At 35.3% G+C, this 21071-nt stretch overlaps 1 protein-coding gene across 5 annotated transcripts; it reads right to left on the bottom strand.

The window, feature by feature from the left end:
* Positions 1 to 722: 722 nt before the first annotated feature.
* On the bottom strand, positions 723 to 21063 carry LOC131771464 (very low-density lipoprotein receptor). Of its 5 annotated transcripts, none has more exons than XM_066158851.1 (19): positions 20892 to 21063; positions 16082 to 16186; positions 15509 to 15628; positions 12994 to 13119; positions 12028 to 12144; positions 10901 to 11032; positions 10201 to 10440; positions 9265 to 9381; positions 9029 to 9160; positions 8639 to 8764; positions 8023 to 8148; positions 7436 to 7826; positions 6544 to 6944; positions 5894 to 6046; positions 5032 to 5113; positions 4578 to 4702; positions 4156 to 4249; positions 3553 to 3673; positions 723 to 3294 (listed from the first exon to the last, which is right to left on the bottom strand). In XM_066158851.1, exons 2-19 carry the CDS (start codon positions 16155 to 16157, stop codon positions 3256 to 3258), a joined length of 2718 nt encoding a protein of 905 aa, XP_066014948.1. In that variant the 5' UTR covers positions 16158 to 16186; positions 20892 to 21063; the 3' UTR covers positions 723 to 3255. The 5 variants fall into 5 exon arrangements, with proteins under 5 accessions (XP_066014948.1, XP_058943248.1, XP_058943251.1 ...); XM_059087265.2 differs by lacking the exon at positions 20892 to 21063 and adding an exon at positions 20318 to 20375; XM_059087268.2 differs by lacking the exon at positions 20892 to 21063 and adding an exon at positions 20021 to 20223.
* Positions 21064 to 21071: the final 8 nt, after the last annotated feature.

Here is a 21071-nt window from a genome sequence, read left to right as displayed (position 1 = left end):
ATTCTATTGTCATAATTGTTTTTTTAATTTTTGCAATAGATTAACGAGGTTTGATTTTTGGAAGCGATATTATTTACGTTTGAAAAGCATAAGTCTGAACGTGCATTCCGAACTACTAGAAGGCGTTTTGGGGGGGCGGGGACACTTTAGACATTCCCGAGGAGTTACCCAATTTAACCAAGGAGCTAGCACGACGAGGGGGTAGCTAAAAAGAAAACACACCGCTTATTTTAAAAAGACAAAAAATATTGTCTTCGTACCCCTGGAAAGAGTTCTTTAAGCCCTGACTCGGGTTTTCACCACTTCAACCTAGAGAGTTCTTAAGGCAAAATAACTTCAGCCCCCAAGAGTGACCTGCATCTAATTCCTCCTTATAATATCACCCTAAAATCAAACATTGAGGTTACGAGAATATCGGAAATTATCTCTAACTTTAGAAGCTCTTGATTGTCAACAATTCCTTGTCAGCACCATAGAAAATTAATAGAAAACAGTATAGAGAATTTACATACTGATGCTAGAGTGTTTAGGGCTAAGTGCTGTTTTATATTAATACATAGATAGGTAGTACACATTTAGTATTCCGAGCACTACTGAATTGTAAGATCCCTTTTTGTGTGTAGTGAACATTACATTACACACACATTGAATGAATATAAAATTCTTGGGGCAGTTTGTGTTGTTATGGAAAGTTCCTCTGAATTTAAATCAAATAAAACCGGTTGTTATGAAGAGCAATCATTTTATTCCATACTTGCTGACATACAAATAGCATGGCAATTTTTAACCTCTTTAATTACTATATACATTTCTATTATCCACATAAAGAAAAGGACATTTTCCACACTTTAAATATTGTATGCACTGATCTGAAGGCATTTTGCCTTCAGGCTAATCAAAGTTTACCTTAACTTTCTCTAAAACTGAATTTGATTTTAGGCTTCTATTTTATCAAGTAACTTGCAAAAAATGAATACTTAGAAAAGTATTCTTATGACTTATCATACAAATAATTCTTGTGGAAAATGTTTGAACTACCTCACAATTGCATATAGTTTAGAACTACCATGTAATAAAAGTATACTCTAAGATTCGCATAACATTATTTGAACTTCAGAAATGTTGAATGAGGGTAATAAACTCTATTAAAACTTTTTAACTATCAGGTTCCAGCAAGTTTCAGCATCAATATTACCAATAGCTTAATAATAAAATAACTAAAGGTGCATTTCCTGAATACCAGTACCGCAGAACTGATGAAATTTGAACAGTCAAGATACCATGATACAAACATCGTAAGTAGTATGAATAATATCAAAACAGAAACCAAAAATCAAACCAAAATCACATAGTCTGGACAAGATGACAAACTATTTTTGTTCAACCCTAAAGTGAGACAATGTGAAATTTCCATCAAAATAATATTAACAAAGGAGAATAATATGAATATGATCAGATTTCTCGGTAAAATATACAAACTGCCTCCAAATTTAAATGTCAATTTTCTATTTACAATTTACACTTTCACCATATGCAGTGTATTTGACATAATTCTTCTTCAGGGCCCCTATGGTTTCTTGTCCTTTTCGCCTGTTCTTTAGGAAGTTAAAAAACAAATTTGCGACAAGGGAAGAACTAGTTTGCACATAAATCAAACAATTGAGCTTGTCCAAATACAGAAAACATTGTGAAAGAGTTGCATCACATAAACTGTAGCACGTTCAATTTTGTGATCGCTATGCTTTCCTTTTTTTCTTGAAAAATATTACTGTAGAAAACAAAAATACAGCCTGACATGGGCTATGTTCATTAGTATCCTTTTGTACAGCATATTAAATAAATAAGACTGCAATCTTCCTTAAACATTTCAAAACTAAGACCTGTGTCAGTAAATGTTTTCATTGTTTTAACCAGCTGCAGCAAAATATTTATATATATTCAAGGTGTTTCATATTATTAGAAATAATTATCTCGCAGCTGGCGCAATTACATACATTTACAACACTTTAAATCTATGTGTATATGAGGGTATAAATCTGATCTTTTTACAGCTGATGCAATCATTTAGAATCATTATCATCTCCCATGTTCCTCTGAAATGTTTGTGAGCAGATATTTCCTGTGTTCTATGTATTAATTTCTATAATACTAGCCTTTATGTCCATTAAAACATATTGACCTGATTTCTTTATATTTGAGTTTTCAAAAAGAAAATGTGACTTGCCCTTGAACAAGAGTTAATGAACAAGGCAACAGCAATCATTGCAGTAAACACTTTCATTTTCTTGATCAATTCTTTAGTTTAAGGAAGGTTCAAAAAGCCAAGATTCAGTTGTCTACACAAATCAAAAACAAAAACTTCATGAGAAAATAGTAATAACACCTGCTCAAAAACATCTCAGTTGAAACAAATCAATAATCAGGCCAGAAGAAGTCTTAATTTTTCCAGATGCTGTGTTGAAAAACAGCCAAATTCTTACCTTCTTAATGTCAAAAGGAACAGAGAAAAAATAATGTGGAGTTTTTCTAAATCTTGGCTCATCTCAGCAGTTCTTGTGCATTATTTGTCTGTTTCTCTCACTCTTAGCCACTTCAAAAATATTACTCCAAAAGAAGTAAAAATATTACTTCAAAAATATTACTCCCCGTCCCCCCTCCCCCCCCCCACTTCTTAGACGGAGGCAAAAACAAGAACTATTGTTTACAAAAAAAGCTGTGTGACATTAGTAATCACATCACACAGCAATCAAAGAGGCTTCAAATGAGTTTTCCCCAAACAGACAAGTAACACTAGAAACCTTAACACAAAAAATTACAATTATTTAAATATCACTTATACAATCTGCATGCCAAGCCATATCATCTCCAGGATGGGCTTATGAATATCTATATAACTAGATGTATATAATATATATATTCTTAATTTGACAACCTATTTAATGAATTATTACCCACTTGGCAAAGGCTGGTCAATCTTTAAAGACTGGTGCAAAAAAAAGTACTGGTACTTCTAAAGCAGAAAACATATTTTTTTTGGTAAAAAAAGGGAAGTTCATGCATGTTATGGTACAAACATGAACTTCAAACAAATTTTACTACTCCTTAAAGGCTGAAATGTGCATTATCAGCTTTAAAATATAATTCAGTTCACAATGCTCTAAATTCAGACAGATAGCAGAGACAAGAATGAAAAAAATATTTGCAACAGTCTCTTCAAATTTTCTGGCCTTTGCCATTTGGATAACAATTGAAATGCTAGCAACTGTGAATTTCAACTTCATTCCGGAATGAGCTCTGGAAAAAAGAGAAAAGGAAAAAAGTCAAAAAATGCCACAATACAACATAAGTTTGAGTCTTGGAATGGTAGCTTATGGAATAAACTTGAGACTTGTTCTTTACAGGTAGAAACTGCTTTAGTTATCATGGAGAGTGGAAACATCTTGGGAACTTTATTTGCCACAAATTTCACTGATTCAGCAACCCATGTTTAGAAGTCATGTAGCAGGGTGTAATATTGTTATTACTAAACCCTATAATCAAACATCAACTCACCAATAATGACTGACATTTTCCGTGAGAATGACCAAATCTTATACTTATTCTATCCAGTGAGCCATTAGATTCAGTAGTTTTCTTATACACAGGGTTATCAAAACTCATTGATCTAAGATTGCTGAAAACAAATACAAAATCATTAAAATTTCTACATGATCATCAAGTAACAGAACAGGATTTTGCTAACAGAAGACTTTTCACCACATCCCTTAATATTCTTGGTTAGTCTTGTTCTCTTTAATTTAATTTTTTCCTTGTTTTTTCAGGACATGGTATATTATATTATATTTCATTGAATCAAACAAACCCCCCAAAAAAAACAAAGTTTCAAATTCCATGAGCACAATAATTACTTGTAACTGCTGTAACACAAATACTCAGAATTGGCTTAGCAAATATTTTTCTAAATTAAAACTCACTGCCATCTCTCAGCCTTGCTCTAATCACATCTAGGAATGAGGGACTTAAAACCTAATTGATCCAGCAAAATTTGAAATGTGGTTGATGGTGATAATCACTCTTTCAGGTGACAGGGCTCTGAAATTCTATTGTTACTAAATGATAACAACAATTAAATTACCCTGACTTGGAAACACTTACTTTCTACGTATTCTTCTGTAAACTAGCCATCCGATCAAGCCACCCAGAGCTAAAAGGACTACTACCACAGCAACTGATATTGCTGCTGTGACACCTGCAAGAAAGAGACAAAGCATCAGTTGTTAACTTCATAAAACCATTACGCTAACAAAAAGAAGAAACATTTCCAAGAAATTTTCCTTCATCAGATAAGGGTTATTTGGTGCAGACCATTCTCCACCCTTAAAACCACCCAGGCTAGGTACTGAGTAATGTAAAGCCAAGACCAAATAATCTCAACTGCATTCAGGTCAAAGAAAACATTGCAAGGTGCCAATGAGAAATTCTCAGATCTAAAGTTATAAGAAGTGCATGGACTTTGGTGTAGAAAATTGATGATGAGATCTTGGGAGTTTAAGACAAAGCTCATCTAGTTTACTCACCAGCATCCTCTCCTTTAAGTTCATGCAATCCACTCATTCCAGGTGTAGTATATGTGGGACTGGCAGTGAAAGGAGGTAGGCTGCGTTTTATGCTACAATCCTTTCCTGTAAACTCGTAAGTACATCTTAAGTAAAAAAAAAAAAAATTTAGTTTTAGGCTGGCCCAGTTCAGCATTAAAACTGATTTATAAGGAAGCCTGTATAAACAATAAAAAGCCAGACAACAACACTAAAAGCTACGTTCCCAACTCTTCGCAACAAGTGTGTGGGTTCTTTAACATCCCCTGCTAACCAGTACAGAGAAGATGAAGGAGACGGAGTTCAGAGTTGTCCAAGTAATATTAGAATCTTGGTTTTCATTTTTATCCATGATAATTATTCAAAAATAACAGGACAACAATACAAAAGACAACTTTCTTCCTGATTGTAAAATGCGAGGAAAAAAAAGACTTACTCGCAAGATGGTAATGCCCCTTCCTCTTTTATTACACATGTTCCACCATTACGACATGTTTTATCTGTGCATTTGAAAGCATCTAGAAAGATAAAAAAAAGTATGATGAAAACTTCACTTACTGGGATTTAGGGTACAAATCAGCCCAAACTTAACTAATGAGTGAACAAACATTCCTTAGTCCTAGAGTTTTCCTTTCAATATGATCCTGATCTCAACTTTTATTAAAAAATAAAGACAAAAGACTGATTCTATAGAAAGTTTTAAACTAAAATCTTTCCAAGTTATACAAGTGTTTTTTTCATCTGAGAGCAAAGAATGGTTTGTCTTTTTAGTTGTCTGAGCGCAAAAAAGGTTTTCCAAGCATAAATAAATCTTGCAAGCCCTACTGAGACAACATTTTGTCGCCTTCAATTAGGTAAAAGGACAAGGTACTACAGGAAATTAAGCTGCTCTGGAAATGGCATTGGGAAAAAGTATGAAATAAATTGCTCAATTGAACAAGAAAGATTTCTTCCCTAACAAAATACGTAGACAAGAGCTTTGATACCTAGCATTCTGAACTGTACTCTTAAAAATACATTACAACAGCTATGTGAGTGAGCCTGGGTTTATGAAAGTAGATCACCAAATGATCAATTATGTCACAGCTAGAAACACTTACTCCTCAACACAAAAATTTTTCATAAAAGTGTACTAAATATTTTACTTTACTGATGGAACCTACCAGATTTGTAGGAGGGGAGAGAAACAACAAAAGCACACACACAGAAAAACCTCATCAAGAAGTTTTAAGATTAAACACCAAGAAAAAATACATTAAAAGTTCTTTTAACCAAATGTTTACAGACATGACTGGTACCTGTTGTATTGCAGGTCCTGTGATCGTAAAGCAGATTAATACCAGAGGGGCAGTGACAGGAGAAACCATCTGGATATTTTTTAATTTTGGGAGCTAATAAACAAATATGGCTGCAGCCGCCATACTCTGCCACAACAGTGCATGGATTCATTCCTGTTTTCAAAGGAAATTGAAAAAGTTCAATTAAGATATCAATGATTTAAGCTACAATTCAGCTGCAATCCAGTCAAGTGGTCTATATTTCACAAGAGCATTCCCATGATTCATCTGCATCAAGAAACTCAAGGGAACATAAATCCCCTTGCCCACTCAGCCACACGCCAGTTAGGGGGTGTTCATTTAGTATGAAGGTCAGAGAATTCTCCACCTACTATGCAAACGGCCTAGGCCAATTTTCACTTTTACTTAAAAAATAGTCTTCTAAGACTTCACACTGTTATCTGTCTACTGCATTTCAGGGCACAGGTGCATCATAAGTTACCAAAAACATTTCATCATTTCCTTGACACTTTGCCAGTACTTCTTTGCCTTACTGATACTCTTGGTATGAGAATGAAGTACAGAGTAACTTTCCCAAAATGATATATATATATATTGGAATTGTAAGGAGAGGTTGCATGTCATTCAATCATGTAAGTAGCTAAAGTTACCTATAGGTTGTCGCTGTCTATGATGGACATGAATATCCATTGGTGAAAACAGATTCTCCATCACAATAGATCTCTCTTCACCAGTAAATTTATTAGCCTTGTGGATTGCATTAAGATGCCAGTCTGTCCAATAAATGTAGCTCTGGAAAATGGTCAATGCAAATGGATGGTTGATGTTCTCACTCAACACCAGCCGTCTGTTTCCTCCATTTAAATCTGATGATTCTATAGTGTGGAGTTTTGCATCTGCCCACCAAATTCTGTCAACAGTGTAATCTATTGCAAGTGCATTGGGCCACAGGATACTGGTATTAACTATCTCCAGCCTTGTTTCAAGGTCTCCATTCATTCCACACTTTTCAATCTTTGCCTTCTCACCCCAATCAGTCCAAAACATAAAACTGAAAAACAAAAAGTAATCAAATTAAAGGATTTAGACATAAATGCTAACTATTCTAATTTTGACTGCAGTTACAGCAAGCAATAGCGAAAAGAAAAACAATTTAGTTTACACATGTTTACAGCTATGACTAAGAACAAAAATTAAGTCAGATTTGACATATTTTCTCTAGAACCCTCAAATCAGCCTAGCAAGGGAGATTTGAGGAAAATCTCTCGTTCACAGCTTAAATATTTTTGTTATGGTGTGCCAACTGCCTAAATCATATCACCAGAATTTCAATTTTTACCATCTGCCATGTCTCCTAAACCCCATGCTTAACCTCTCAAGTGTCAACTGATAGTTACCAATAGGTTAAAACCTGCAGCTGCTCAGCAAAAAAGTCAGTTCATAATTCTGAATTATAAGGATAAGCCACACATAAAGTAACTGAGGATTCCCACAAATAGAAAACCATAAAAGAACCACACTACATTATTTACTTCCACATACCCAAGAGAAGGATGCACAACAATAGCTCTTGGTTCCTCCAGATTTGTTGTTACCAATTGAAGACGATTCTTGCCATCAAAATCAGATACCTCAATCATGTCTACACCAGTGTCTGTCCAATATAACTTCTTGTTAATCCAATCTACAGCAATTCCATCTGGTGTATGGAGGTTTATCTTCACCAAGTCTTCAACTACAGAACTGTCATGCATCTTAGTTCGCCTGATATTTTCATCAATGACATCTGTCCAGAATATGTACCCACTTTCAAAGTCATAGTCTAACGCTATAGCACCCCGCTGCTCTGGTACCATTTCTGTGTAGTCAGAAGAATCAAACAAGAGGCGGCGAATGTCTTGACGATTGGCAAAAATGAGGAAGCCTAATTCACCTGTGAAAAATGAAAAAGTCTCTTCATCACAAACTTGAGTTGAATGGCTCTTAAGCAATGCTGAAACCAGACAAAGCACAAATTCAAAGCTAAACTTTCTCCCTCCTTTCCTTCCTATGCCCTTATGTTGAAGTCCTTAGCCATTCATCTAAACATAAGGTACACATTTAAAAGCCAAGGCACTATGTCCACTTACCTATCGCTTTACAGGTTCGGCGATCTGGCTCCAGTTCATACCCACTTCGGCAATAACATTTGAAACTTCCTTTTGTGTTGTAACAAGTTTGGCTGCACGACCCTGGAATTTCACACTCGTCCTTATCTAGAAGGAATCATTAAAAAATCTCAAAAGAATTTCCAATGCAAATACTGAAAATAATTACCACTAGGTCTCTAACTTCTGTATAGCTCCTGTGAAGTCTGTTAAAAGTGTAATTTTGTGCTGGAGGGTTAATGTTAACAGTTCCTTTTCCTCAAATTCCTCTGGTTCATTTGTGTGATGCAAAATTTTTCCTTGGAACTAGTAAAGAGAATGTGGAGTTACCCAAGGATATCACCTTCTACCTGATAAACTTGCCTCTTTTATCACCTGATTAACAAATAATGTGCTGACATGGTAAGGAAAATTTTTACACTTATCACCTCTAGGGGTTAATAATCACAGGCCTATCAAAGCTCCCTTAGTCTATTTAAAGCTACCTAGAGGATACTGCAGAACCCCTCCCTTGAATACTAGTCTACAAAAGGTGCACTGCAAGACCCTAAATGTGGAACAAAAAAGGACAATATATTTCTAATTTCTAAGGTAATACCTCTGCAAATTCTTGGATCTTCCTTATCTACTTCAAAGCCCGGACGACAGGAGCAGAAGTGAGATGTTTTGGTATCATTGCAGATTTGTTGACAACGGCCATTGTGATCAATACATTCATTAATTGCTGTTCAAAAAATAATTTAACAGGATCAGCTATTTAAAGTTCTTAAATTCACATTAGAATACTGTCTTACACCTTTGCTCTAGATATAATACTTTTTCAAAAACAAGATTCATAATGGATATGAACTTTAAATACTAACAAGCTTAAACCTACTTACGATTCCAACATTTTTGTTTAGCAATACATGAGATGCCCTTGTAATAAATTTTATTTATGTGAAAACAGAGTCAATTAGATGTGACCAGGAAAAAAGGAGTTACTTACAACACGTAAAAGGTTCGTCCAACTTATTCTTGCAGTCCTCATTACCATCACAAACTTTACTGTATGGAATACATTGGTCTGTTTCACCACATTGGAATTCATCATCCTTGCAAGGCTTTGGTTTTACAGGAGCTAAAAGGGGAAACATACATCTTTCCTGATTAGACAACAAGATGGTACTAAAAATTCAAAATCAAACTGAACAATACATGGAGCAATAGAACTCATCAACACACCACAATTCCGCTCATCTGAGTTGTCTAAACAGTCATTTTTGCCATCACAATGTGAGTGAATAGATATGCACCTCCCATTGGTACAACTGAACTCATTAGTACCACAGGAGGTAACATCTGAAGAAAACAAAAAAATATAAGCAGAAGTTTTAGTCAATCAACATCTTCACTGCTTGCCCCTTCAGTGGATAATCTTTAAATTACACCAGCAGCCCAAGGCTAAACCTGACCTTGTGATCAAGACAGTCACCTGTTAATGACCTGGCTACTATTTTAGGGAGTTTAAGATGTCACTACAGCAACGTGTGATAAAAAGTTGCAGAAAAAGTGTAATTTATTTTCCTCTAAGATTTTGGCCAATAGCTCGATGCATTAACTGTTTCATGTTTTTGCTTTGTATGGGATGGTTAAGTACAAAGTTTTAGAACTCACATGTTTTGCTATTGTTTTGCTCATAAGATCTTTTGTTTCACTAAGTTCTTGTTGCCATTGCTTTCTTAAATTCTCTACCGTCACATGGACAAAGGGCTTACATTTGCATTCATCCAACTAAGGTTTCTTAGAAACATGCACACATTAATTTAACCCCAAAAGGCAATTTTCAGCAGAGTGTCAAAAGCATTCAGGAATTATTTTTGTTTTGCTTTGTTTTGCTTAGTAATTTGTCCAGAAAACTCATGCAATCATCTTTACCAACCAGCTTCAAAACTAAAAGGAAATTCATCCCCACCTAGTCAGCTGCATTTCCCTGCCCTTCAAGCACTTTACTTATATTTCTCTCCATTTTCATAGGCTCCTAGTGTTTCTTTGTTTAATCTTATGGGCAGTTCTTATCACTTTGCTTTTAGATTTACCACAAGCATTAAAATTCCCAAAAAAATACTTTACTGTTGCTTTTTTAATTCAACATCAGACATTTGAAATTTTAATACTCACTGCATCCTTTTTCATCTGAGCCATCACTGCAATCATTTTCTCCATCACATACCCAACTTTCATGAACACAGTCATGAGAATTGCACTGAAATTCACCATGCTTGCACACAGGACCAGTGGTTGGACAGCCAATTTCATCAGAGCCATCCTGACAATCATTGTCCCCATCACACTTGTAGGACCCCTTTATACACCGTCCACTGTTACAAGTAAACTCTGTTGGTTTGCATGTCTTGTTAGCTGTAAGGGCCCAGACAGAAACATAGATTACATGTGAGTTACCTTTAGGCCCTTAGCAGGGATGAGTATTTAAGGAAATATAATTAGAGAAAAGTAGTGAAACAATCACAGTAAAATATCTATTATTACAAAGTTTGTAATTAAATTTTGAAACCCTAATTAAGAAGATACTCTAAACTCTAGATACTCTACTCTAGATCCCTAACCCCTGCAACTTTTCCCTATGAAACACTGTGTCCCATACATTATCCACAAACACATAATAAGAATACTCAAAATTAGCAAGAAATATTTATCCTGATCTAACATCAAATTCTGGTTACTAATTTACAAGGAAATATATAGCAGCTAGAGAGGAGAATTAACAATCAGATCTCAGGAGTTTAAGGGTTAAGAGTAATTCTGCAACTGCTTGTTCTATCACAAGTAGTGCTCACCAAAGAAAACATATACAACTTACGACAATTTTTTTCATCAGAGTTATCTTTACAGTCGTCATCAAGATCACACCGCCAGCTACGCGAGATACACTTGCCATTTGAACAGGTAAACTCATTACCATTACAAGTCTTGTTACCTGGAGAAATTGGTCCTTTTTTTCAGAGAAGAGTGGCAAAAAATAAAACGAACAAAACACAGATTAATGGAAATTCCATCACCAGACATAGAGAGGATGACCTTGTAAGGTTTAAATGCTTATTTTTTTATTCACTTTTACAGGGAGTGTTTGTAATGAATTGTTTGGTACTTGACTGTTTAACTTCAATTTTTTATCATGGCCACAGATATTAATGAAACAGGTTACTTTGGGAACAAGGGAAATGTTTTAAATGACAGAAAATAAAACCTGAAGGTCAAAATTTCATTTATGGGAATATCCAATCAAAATATTTCTCTTGTCTAGGCATAAAAATTACATTTAAGAATCTAAATAACTAAATGTCGATGACAATGTATTACAGACAAGGCATACAATTATATCTATTATCTAATCAAACAAGTTTAATAAATTAAACATACTAAAAAAAAATAGATAAACCTGACTGTTCAACGTGAAAAACATGTACAGTAGTAGCAAAGTTAACATTTAATCATACATAATACCTAATTTTAAAATTAAAACATTACTTTGGCGAAATCACAAATAATAATGATCAAAAGTTGTGAAATAGAGTTATTTACCAGACATATGAACCACTTAGAAGATGCAGACATTTGAAATTTGAATTAGGTAAAAATGAAAATTTTAATGAAATCTGTTGCGCGTGACATTTCCAAGTAGTAGCTTAAGTGACAAAAGTTTTACTTGCTGTGTTCAAGATTCCTAAAATTTCTCAAGACATTGATTCAAAGGCTGATATTGAAGATGACTCATTTAAAATTCACTTCTCAAAAAAATCAAGGATCACTCAATTTTAATGTTTCAAATTAGTTCTTGACAATTTCAATTGACGTTATCAAAACTAGAAGCAATTCGCACTCCATTTCATATTATGCTTAAAAATCTTTTAAACGGTTTAATTTTAATCGGCCGCTTTGTTAATGTCCTCTCAAATGTCTGGTGTGCTGCAGATAATGACACCTTACCACAATTTCGTTCATCACTACCATCATTACAATCCTTGTCCCGATCACAGCGCCACCGCATTGGAATGCAATGACCATTTCCACATGCATGTTCATTCTCTGAACATGTTCTTTGGGCTACAAACAAAAATGTTTCAGATTAGCATCTACTGTGATCCAAATGATGAAAGACACTGACAATACACAAGGTTTTACACAATATTTTGAGAAATGGAACTGTAATACAAAGTGGCACAATGCAATGCTTCCATGTGAAAATTGAGCCAAAACATTTGGAATAGCTGTCCCATTTTCCAGGGTAGAAGGAAAAATGCACCAACTGCCATATTATTTCGACAACCCTGAGTATGAGAGAAATTTATACTTGTCCAATGTCATCAGCACTAGATTGTTAATCTACATTTGTACCTCTAGCCCTTTTAAACTAATGCAAAGCTGTTCTCTTAGCATTAGTTTTTCCTAAGGCTATACACTCAGTAATGGACAAAGGGTCCCCAATATCAGTCTCTAATCAAATTTATGTAATTTCTGTTTTATAGAGTGGTCAAGCAAGTACAGAAGCTTGTACATGTGTGAATAGTGATAATGCTATTTTGTGACAGTTAAAAGATATGAATTTAATTTTCTCACAATAAAATAGTTTTCTTCCTGCAACTGCTTAATATACTGTGTTACATAATAAGCTGAAATATGTACACGTTTGATTGGTTCTTACATATGTTCTATCAGAGAATGGACACATAAATGACATCACCATTAACAACATCTAGTTTCTCTACTAAATGAAATAAATAGATTCCATGTTTCAAGCATCTGTTCAGTTAAAGATCACAGGGGACAACAAAATTTGGTAAGGTTATCAGTAACATTCTTTGTTCTTACCACATATTGACATCACCTGTGACCTATTACTGAACAGACATGGCAACATGATATCTATTAGTAAATCGATTTTTAATTACATACCACAGTTTGCAGGTTCGTCAGAATTATCCCCACAATCATCAGCGAAATCGCACACCCATCTCAGAGGAATGCAACGGTCTACAGTTTTGCATGCAAAGTTTGTGCTTAGATCACAATGTCTAACAGCTATAAGACAAAAAAATTAAGTTCTTTAATACACAACTTAAAATAAATTAAAGGAAAGACAAGAATAGCATTCCAACCAGAGTGATAATGCTATTATTTATCTGATGATAGATAGTAAGTTGGCCACCAGTGAGAGATTAAGAGCAAAATAAAATAAACATATGTGCCAGTCTTGTTATTATGCTCTGAACAATATTTATCATGCCATAGATATCTCTTACCCATAATTGAATGCTACATGGTCACTAGCATCAGTGTTGAAGATAATTTACAGCCTCACTATCCCACCTTCTGTTCAACCAAGCTGACTTGGTTTTCAAAACCTTAACACAATCTTTCCCAGGCTAAAAAGTTTTACTTTATCATAGGAAAAGGAAGTCTGCAAAAGGTGCCAAGATCCTGGTTTTACTCCACAAAACAAAAGTAACAGGGCAAGAACATTTCTCATTTTCACATTCTAGCCTAGCTACCAAGACATCAATCTCCATTCCAAGGCAAGAGAATTTCTAACATAATTACTCTGCTTGGTTACCGAAACAAAACTAGAGTGATTGCCCTGAATACTTATAGATAGCTTTCGAAACAAACTCTAAATAGCCATTTACTTTAAAATTTAACTAATGGCTTTATAAATGGCTTTTTGCACTCTGGCACCTGAGACTGATAAACAACTTATTGCTGGTGTGAAAATGGTTTGATCCTCCTTAGTTAAGATTGAGAAGGAAAAACTAAACCACTTAACAAGCTTTTTCTCTTTAGCTGATGTTTTCAAAAACAATTTTTCCTAGTTAAAAAAAATTATTTCAACTCTTTCACTCAAAGAATCATTTATATAAAGTAACGACCCCTTGTTCAGTTGTAATTATAAGTAAAAACAACATTTAGACACCAGTAAGCTACAAATGAAATATCAACCTTGAGTCACGTTGCAAAATCACAATTTCTCTCAGGAAATTTTCATATTGAATGGAGCATGTATTTCAAAGTTTACTAGCTGAGACGGTCATGTGATTCGTAGTCACTAGATTAGCATTTTTTCTTCTCCTACTTAAAAAGAACAACTTGACAAGATAGAAACATAATTCATAGAGCACTGTGTGTGTGGTGAACACAGATTTCCTTTCAATGGCATGTACCTTGGCACTAGTCTGGATTGATGTATGTCTAGGAGACTCAAGTCAAAGGTGTCTTTTACCATTAAGTTTTATAAAAAGGACTGAACAGAGACCTTTGAACCAACGCTGGAATATTTCACGTGAAAATGTCACATCTCGCTATCAGCAAAATAAATATTGAACAATTTTCGGTTAGCACGAAAGCAATTCCTTCTGCGGAACGTGGGGTGGAACGTCAAAGAATCAGCGAAAGTATCTTAAATGTTGAAACAACATTACGACTCGATCTTAGATCGGCGATGGCAAGGATTAAAACGCCTGCAAATCATTTGTTACCACAACAACTAACTCCGAGCGCAAAAATGGCGTGGGAGACGAAAAAAATTGGAGACTAAACGTCGCAGACAACGAAATTCGCAGTGAAATGAAGGAGGGCGGTGGGGCTTTTGTGTAAGTTCGCACATTTAGCGTGAGAACAAAAAACCCCATTGGGCAAAGAAATAATAAACAACCTTGCCGAACTGTTTACCAATGTTTTTTATTCTCCCAGCCAATGAAGAATTAGGAGTTGTTTGAAGTTCCGCCTGAGCTTGTGTCTTGTATGCAAATAGGAAAGTGACTACGACGAACAAAAACAAGTGAAGACTCGTAAACTAAAAATCACTGAAAATTGCCTAGTTTAATCGCGATTGTCCATCGACGGCCAAAATCGACCACAAAATCTTTGAAAGTAATCGCAGAGAACGTAGTAAAAACATAAAAAAATATCTGGGCCGTATTGTGGAAAGCAAAATCACAGACGCAACTAGTGCTTAGATAATCCACGTACCCACGAAGGAATGGAAAACGTTGATTCTACACATGCTTATTCTGTTTCTCTGAGGATAAAAACCAAACTAAACATACTTCATCCCGCTAAAAGAAATACATGAGATATTCTAAGTGAGACATAAGCAAATCTTCTGATAAACTTTTCGTTCCAATCGTTTTTCATTCATATACTATTAATGGCGCATTTCCACGTCCAAACAGATGGACACGCTCTTTTGCGTTACGACTCTTCTTCCTATTACATCAAAAGAAGAAATTCTTCATCCTATCTTGAAGTTTAAAGCCTATCTCGTTAATTTAAAGGTTTAAGGTGAGAAGAAAGGAAAGAAAGAGAGAGATCTACCACGGTTTCAGCAAACGAGTGAAGCAACGCACACCACTTCAATTCACAATAACAACAAGCGGGTTCTATTTTACACATCATCAAAAGAGCGAAAACTTACGACAATTCTTCTCGTCGGAGTTATCTCCGCAATCATCTTCTCCATCACATCTCCAATTTTCAGGAATACATAACTGATTGCCACAAGCAAACTGATCTTTACCACATCGAAACTCTGCAACTGAAATCGAAGGACGGTCGTCAGTGAGTACTGTACGCAGTAGTACGAGACTACAGGGCAAACATATGATACTACTTACCGCCGTTGAATCATTGTAATCATGTAGAGAACATCAGTCGTACATGACTTATTCTACGCTTCGTAAGGAAATTATGGACGCTGCTTATAGAGTGTCTTCAAAGGAAGACAATGAAAGAAAAGAAGGGAAGTTGCTATATTCGAGATTTTACGATCCCACGACTTCGTGGCATAACCATGTCTTCTTGAATTCGCTGTTTTCCATTTTCCCACATGATATCAATGAAGATCATGAATTAAAGTATGTAATAGAAAGAAAGTTTATTCGTCATGATGGCAAAAGACATCGAGATCCATTTTGAAAACTTCATTTTACGACAACGAAAATCATAACAAAACATAACTACCGTGGAGAGATTATCGATATACGCTCACCTATTGTTTGAGCAAAATCCAAAGCGATACACACACAGACCAAAAGCTTGATCACGTTCCTCCACGATCTTGCCATGTCCAAGATTCTCTCGAGGAAAGCGTATTCTAGGGTCGAAGGAACAAGATTAACCACATTTAGCCCGTAAATCCGTCGGAATAACACATGAACTCTAAACTCGAGTCTGACGTTTGTTGTTGTCACACATACCAACCCGTTGGCGGGAAAGCTGCTAAAACACGAAAAACTGAATCCAAATATGGTCAAACTTAGATCATGTGATCTCAATTTGACCAATGGAAAATCATGAAATAGACAGCGGTTATCGCTGGTATTTCCGGAATGTTCTCGTGTATTCCTCGGGGGCCGAAGATGTGTGAAAACGCGAAAGCCAAATGGAGACGAAAGTAAACAAATTACAACGTATTTGCGCATGCCAGGATTTAAGCCAGGTACACTCTCCAAATCCTCTTAATTTGTGGAAAAATTTTAATTCTACATCCACAATATTTACTCGAACCTTAACGTGATAATTAAAAAACTTATGAACTAATTTGTTGCGGAGAAAAATAGCAATATTCTAAATGATGAAAAGTAATTTCGTTGAGATGTCTCGATGCTGAAGTTCAGATTGCTTTGGATTAACATTCAAATTCTTGTGCCAAAATAATTTCCTTAACTTATATTAAACTGGCAAAACGAAATATTCAAGAAGTTGGATGATGATGAAATCTTATGAAAGGAGCGAAATGCACGTGTTTATTACTCATAGAGTCCTATGATTGCCTCATGAAATGATGAGCCGATAACGTTAGGGATATTTATGAAGATGCTACCATTTCATTGCTTATTCAAAACATGTTAGTCAGCAAAATTTTGTGCAAATGTACAGCACGCTTATGAGCTCGTAACATACAGGTTTTTTGAAAAAAAAAACTTTCAGTTGATAAAAAGGGGTTCCATTAGATCGCTTTTCTTTCTCTTTTCTATTGCATCCTTGTATTCCTGAGTTCTAACAATTGCAAAGAAGACAAAAATTTAATTTATCCGAAAACATCAATGTCAAAATGTGACCATCGCGTCAATTCTTGTCAAAGATGCACCTGTAAACACATACAAATTGTTTGTTTTCTTCCACGAAGATACGTCATAAAACGCCGAGAACTCACGGGATATTTTTTGACGTTCTATGTCGAAGGAATTTATTCACTATAAAGCGCTTTGGTTTGAGAGAGACATCTCAAAATAGCTATCATCCAACATGGAAAGAGATATGATCTTTGAAACTAAAGCTACTGATTACTTTTCATGTGGAAAATAAGATCTTCCCTAAGCAATTTCTGTAAAAATAAATATTCCCACATGTCAAAGAAAATTTATCCAAATTCCACCCTTTAAATTTTGATGACATTGACAAAATAAAACCATTTCCAAAATAGTTTATTGTTAACTCTTCAACTTCTGAATTAAAGTTCGACCAAGTTGCGTTCAGTTGTTCAGATCGTTTGAATAGAAATCCAGCATCTTTCTTCAACTCATTTTATCACAGAGTAAAATGGTCAACCCTATTAGAAGAGACACAAAAGTGTCGGAACAAGTAGAAATTTCAACTCATCGATTACCATTTGAATCATAAAAAAATCACCAAAAATAAATTCTATTTTTAACTTACTAAGAGACGAAAATCACTTGCATCACAACGAGAAGACGGAATTGTTCCAGAAATTTTACTAATATTTTTCTAGATGTAAATTATAACCTTTAGGCCGACGGGCTCGCGACCTAAGCTGCCATGTTAATAATACTTCAAGTAATCTTGTCAAATCCACTTTTCAGTTAACTCTCTCTTATGAACGAAGTGTTTATACCTTAAACGCTCATTTCATCTAATGCATTAAGCTGTAGCACACATTTTTGTCGGTTTTTCAACATGATAAATAAAGTTTCGGACGAGCTTGACGGATCGAAAGCGGGTATGCCACACGAGGTTCAAAGACGGCCATTTTGATGACACCTATCCCTGCTTGACCGGCTTTACTTGTTTTTACGATGTTGTTTACATCGCCATCGAGTGGTTCGCCGACACACCGGAAATATCTAATGCGGTTTTATGCAAATCCAGCATTTTGTACATCATTCTGCTCTTCACAAACTTAAACGAAGAGTTGAGAAGTTTTTGAAATTATTATGGCCCAATTAACAATTTGTAGACAATGTTTCCACCGGAGTCACAAAACATGAATTGAAACATATGAAAAAATTCCAAACATTTTTCACCCTCGCTAAGTACTTAGAGGGTCACTTATGATCAGATTGCAAGAGACAGCAAAGGAAATAAAGATTGTATGAGAAACGATAAAAAGATTGTTAGATAAAAAGGTTTTTTGATCTAACTTTTTAATCAATAATTAGTTATCAAGAGAAAAAACCGATGATTAATCTGCAAATAAATCGATCATAAGGAACAAAGAATATTTGCGATGAAATGCTGATCAAGTTAACAATTACCGCTCGAGATTGTAAGAATTTAAGCAACTGTGACCAAAAACTTGCCGAGTTTGCGCTAATTTCTCCAAATATCAGAGTTGCTTCGTGCACAGTGATCATTCACAAGCAAACCCACGAAAAGCGAAACCTCGATCCGAACTTCCTGGAGGCATAACTCATAGAAAATTGGGGCACCTCTGCTGATAGTATAGTGACTTATTGAAATCTAAACTTAGCAGATGTACGATGAAAGTCACCAAGGCGCCGCTACAAATACATCTTTTACTTCGCCATCACGTGAGTAAGATATCCATATTGATGTTGTTTACACAATTTATGAAATCTTATCCTGAGGAACATTTGTCCAATTTAAAAGAACACATTCTCCAAAAGACTTAAAGATATTGAAAGATTCGACCACTCCTTTGCTCAAATGCGAAATATTCAGTCTGTTTGAAGAATGTTCCTGTCAGTTAGTAAGATTTATATCTGGGAGAACGTCTCATTTGAAATATCTTGGAAGATTTAATCATAAAGTCGTCGTCAAATTGTGATAGTTTCCTCGGGAAGATGATCAACTTGATGCTAAATTAAAGAATTGGACATTAAACCACAGATGAACTCGTGATTGGTGAATACGTTGCAGTTACAGCATTACTTAAGGCTAAATTCGTGCATTCCGTCTGCAATCAAATGGTATGATTTTGAGAACACTGAAGTGGGGCTCTATAACTTTGCGCAATTTCGTTATTTCGTATCAGGCACGAAATAGAATTTAGCAAAGTTTTCAATCCACCGTTTACGAATAAGATCGTCTATGGGACTAACAATGAAACACTGGCCCTAAAGAACTAACCACGTACCTTAAAAAATCGATGGGACCCAAGACGAACGAGTATTAGGACACAAGAACGACGTATTCACTGCTGTCCAAAATCACGTGCAATCACGAAATCGCCAGAAAAAGATTTTGACACTTCGGAACACCAGAAGAGTTTTAATCGAACGCTATAACCTTAAATCGATGAATTGACCAGATGATTCACACAAATACGAGATGTAATCCAACGAAACTCGCTTAAAATCAACGACACGAAACGTAATACTGCATTCTTGTAGATAGCTATACGGTTCACTTCCCGGGGGCCGCTATAGGGTCTATGACGCAAGCATTTTAACATGATATGATAACAGAACGATTTCGTAAATGACATTTGAGGTCATGATATAAATAGTCTAAATAAAAACCACGTCTTGACCAGTCAGTGCATAATCAATCAAAACATTAAACCCTCAGAAACGGTATGCGGTAATTTTGTAGAATGTTTGACCAAGGCTTTTTAGTAAAGGGATATTTCTCAAGTCCGGCATATGTATAAACTAAATCACGAGGTTTGCTAAGTATCTGATAAAACAATAACAAGTCTTAACGATTGGAAAATTTTTTAACATACCCTGAGTTGTAAATGTAATACTCTGTTGATTATAGCAGCGAGGAAAAACACGAGACTTTGGGTATCTCCGGGATTCCACTCACTCGTGTTATGGACAACGTCTTAGTATCAATTGTTCCACGAGTCTTAACGCATCTTAATACAGCAAATTCATTGAAAAATCATTGAGTATTTGCTGCTTACAGCACACGGACAAGCCATGCCATGTATGCCATGTGCTGATTTAAATATGCATGAAATGACTGATTTGGTTAACAATAGTCGGTACGGCCTCCTATTTGAAATCTACTCACGTACCCACAACTGAGCCGGGGTCTCCACTGTTTTGTCCAGAGGTCATTTCAAAAGAGTTCACTGCTCACAAGCGCTCGACTGTATAAAAGATTCTAAAGAATTTCCACACTTCAAAATAATAATGCTTTGTCTATGTTTGCGATACAAAAGATCTCTAAGGTTTTGTCTGGAAATTTATCAGCGAGCAACCTTCGTTTTTATCACCACTAATATGAAAACCGTAAAGAGAAAAATAATCTTAAGTGACATTAAACCTGAAAATTCTTCATTATTTTTGAGTTGTTATAAATAAATCAAGTACAGAAATCCTGCGGATGTTGGCATGAAAGTCTCGATTTGCATTTTAGTCATAACTTATGAACATAGAACATATCCATGTCAAAATAAAGCGATCTCGACGATATGAGGATTCTCCTCAATAAATTTAGAAGCCTCTGCTCAGTTCAATCATTTACTCATTATAGCTTCGGATGAAAAAAATTTCGTAAGTGTGAATCAAATGAAAGTATTACCTCCAAGATTATTCATCAACCCCTAAATAACCAATTTATCTGTGATAACTACAGACTGCACTCACCAATTTGCCAGATTTCAATGCCGTCATTAAACGTTTAGTGTAAGTAGTATTTCTGTTGTGCCCTTTATTACATAAAGGCCGGCGGAAATGGTTAAACACTCTAAAGCATAAAGGAAGTACTTCTCGTATTTCAGATGAATCCAGTCTCAGAGACCTTTGGTAATTTGTCCGAGGGCAGTG

Source organism: Pocillopora verrucosa, chromosome 12, assembly GCF_036669915.1.
Source record: "Pocillopora verrucosa isolate sample1 chromosome 12, ASM3666991v2, whole genome shotgun sequence".
Taxonomy (NCBI): Eukaryota; Metazoa; Cnidaria; class Anthozoa; order Scleractinia; family Pocilloporidae; genus Pocillopora; species Pocillopora verrucosa.
Note: the sequence above shows the minus strand (reverse complement) of the source record. Positions and strands in the feature narration are given on the sequence as shown.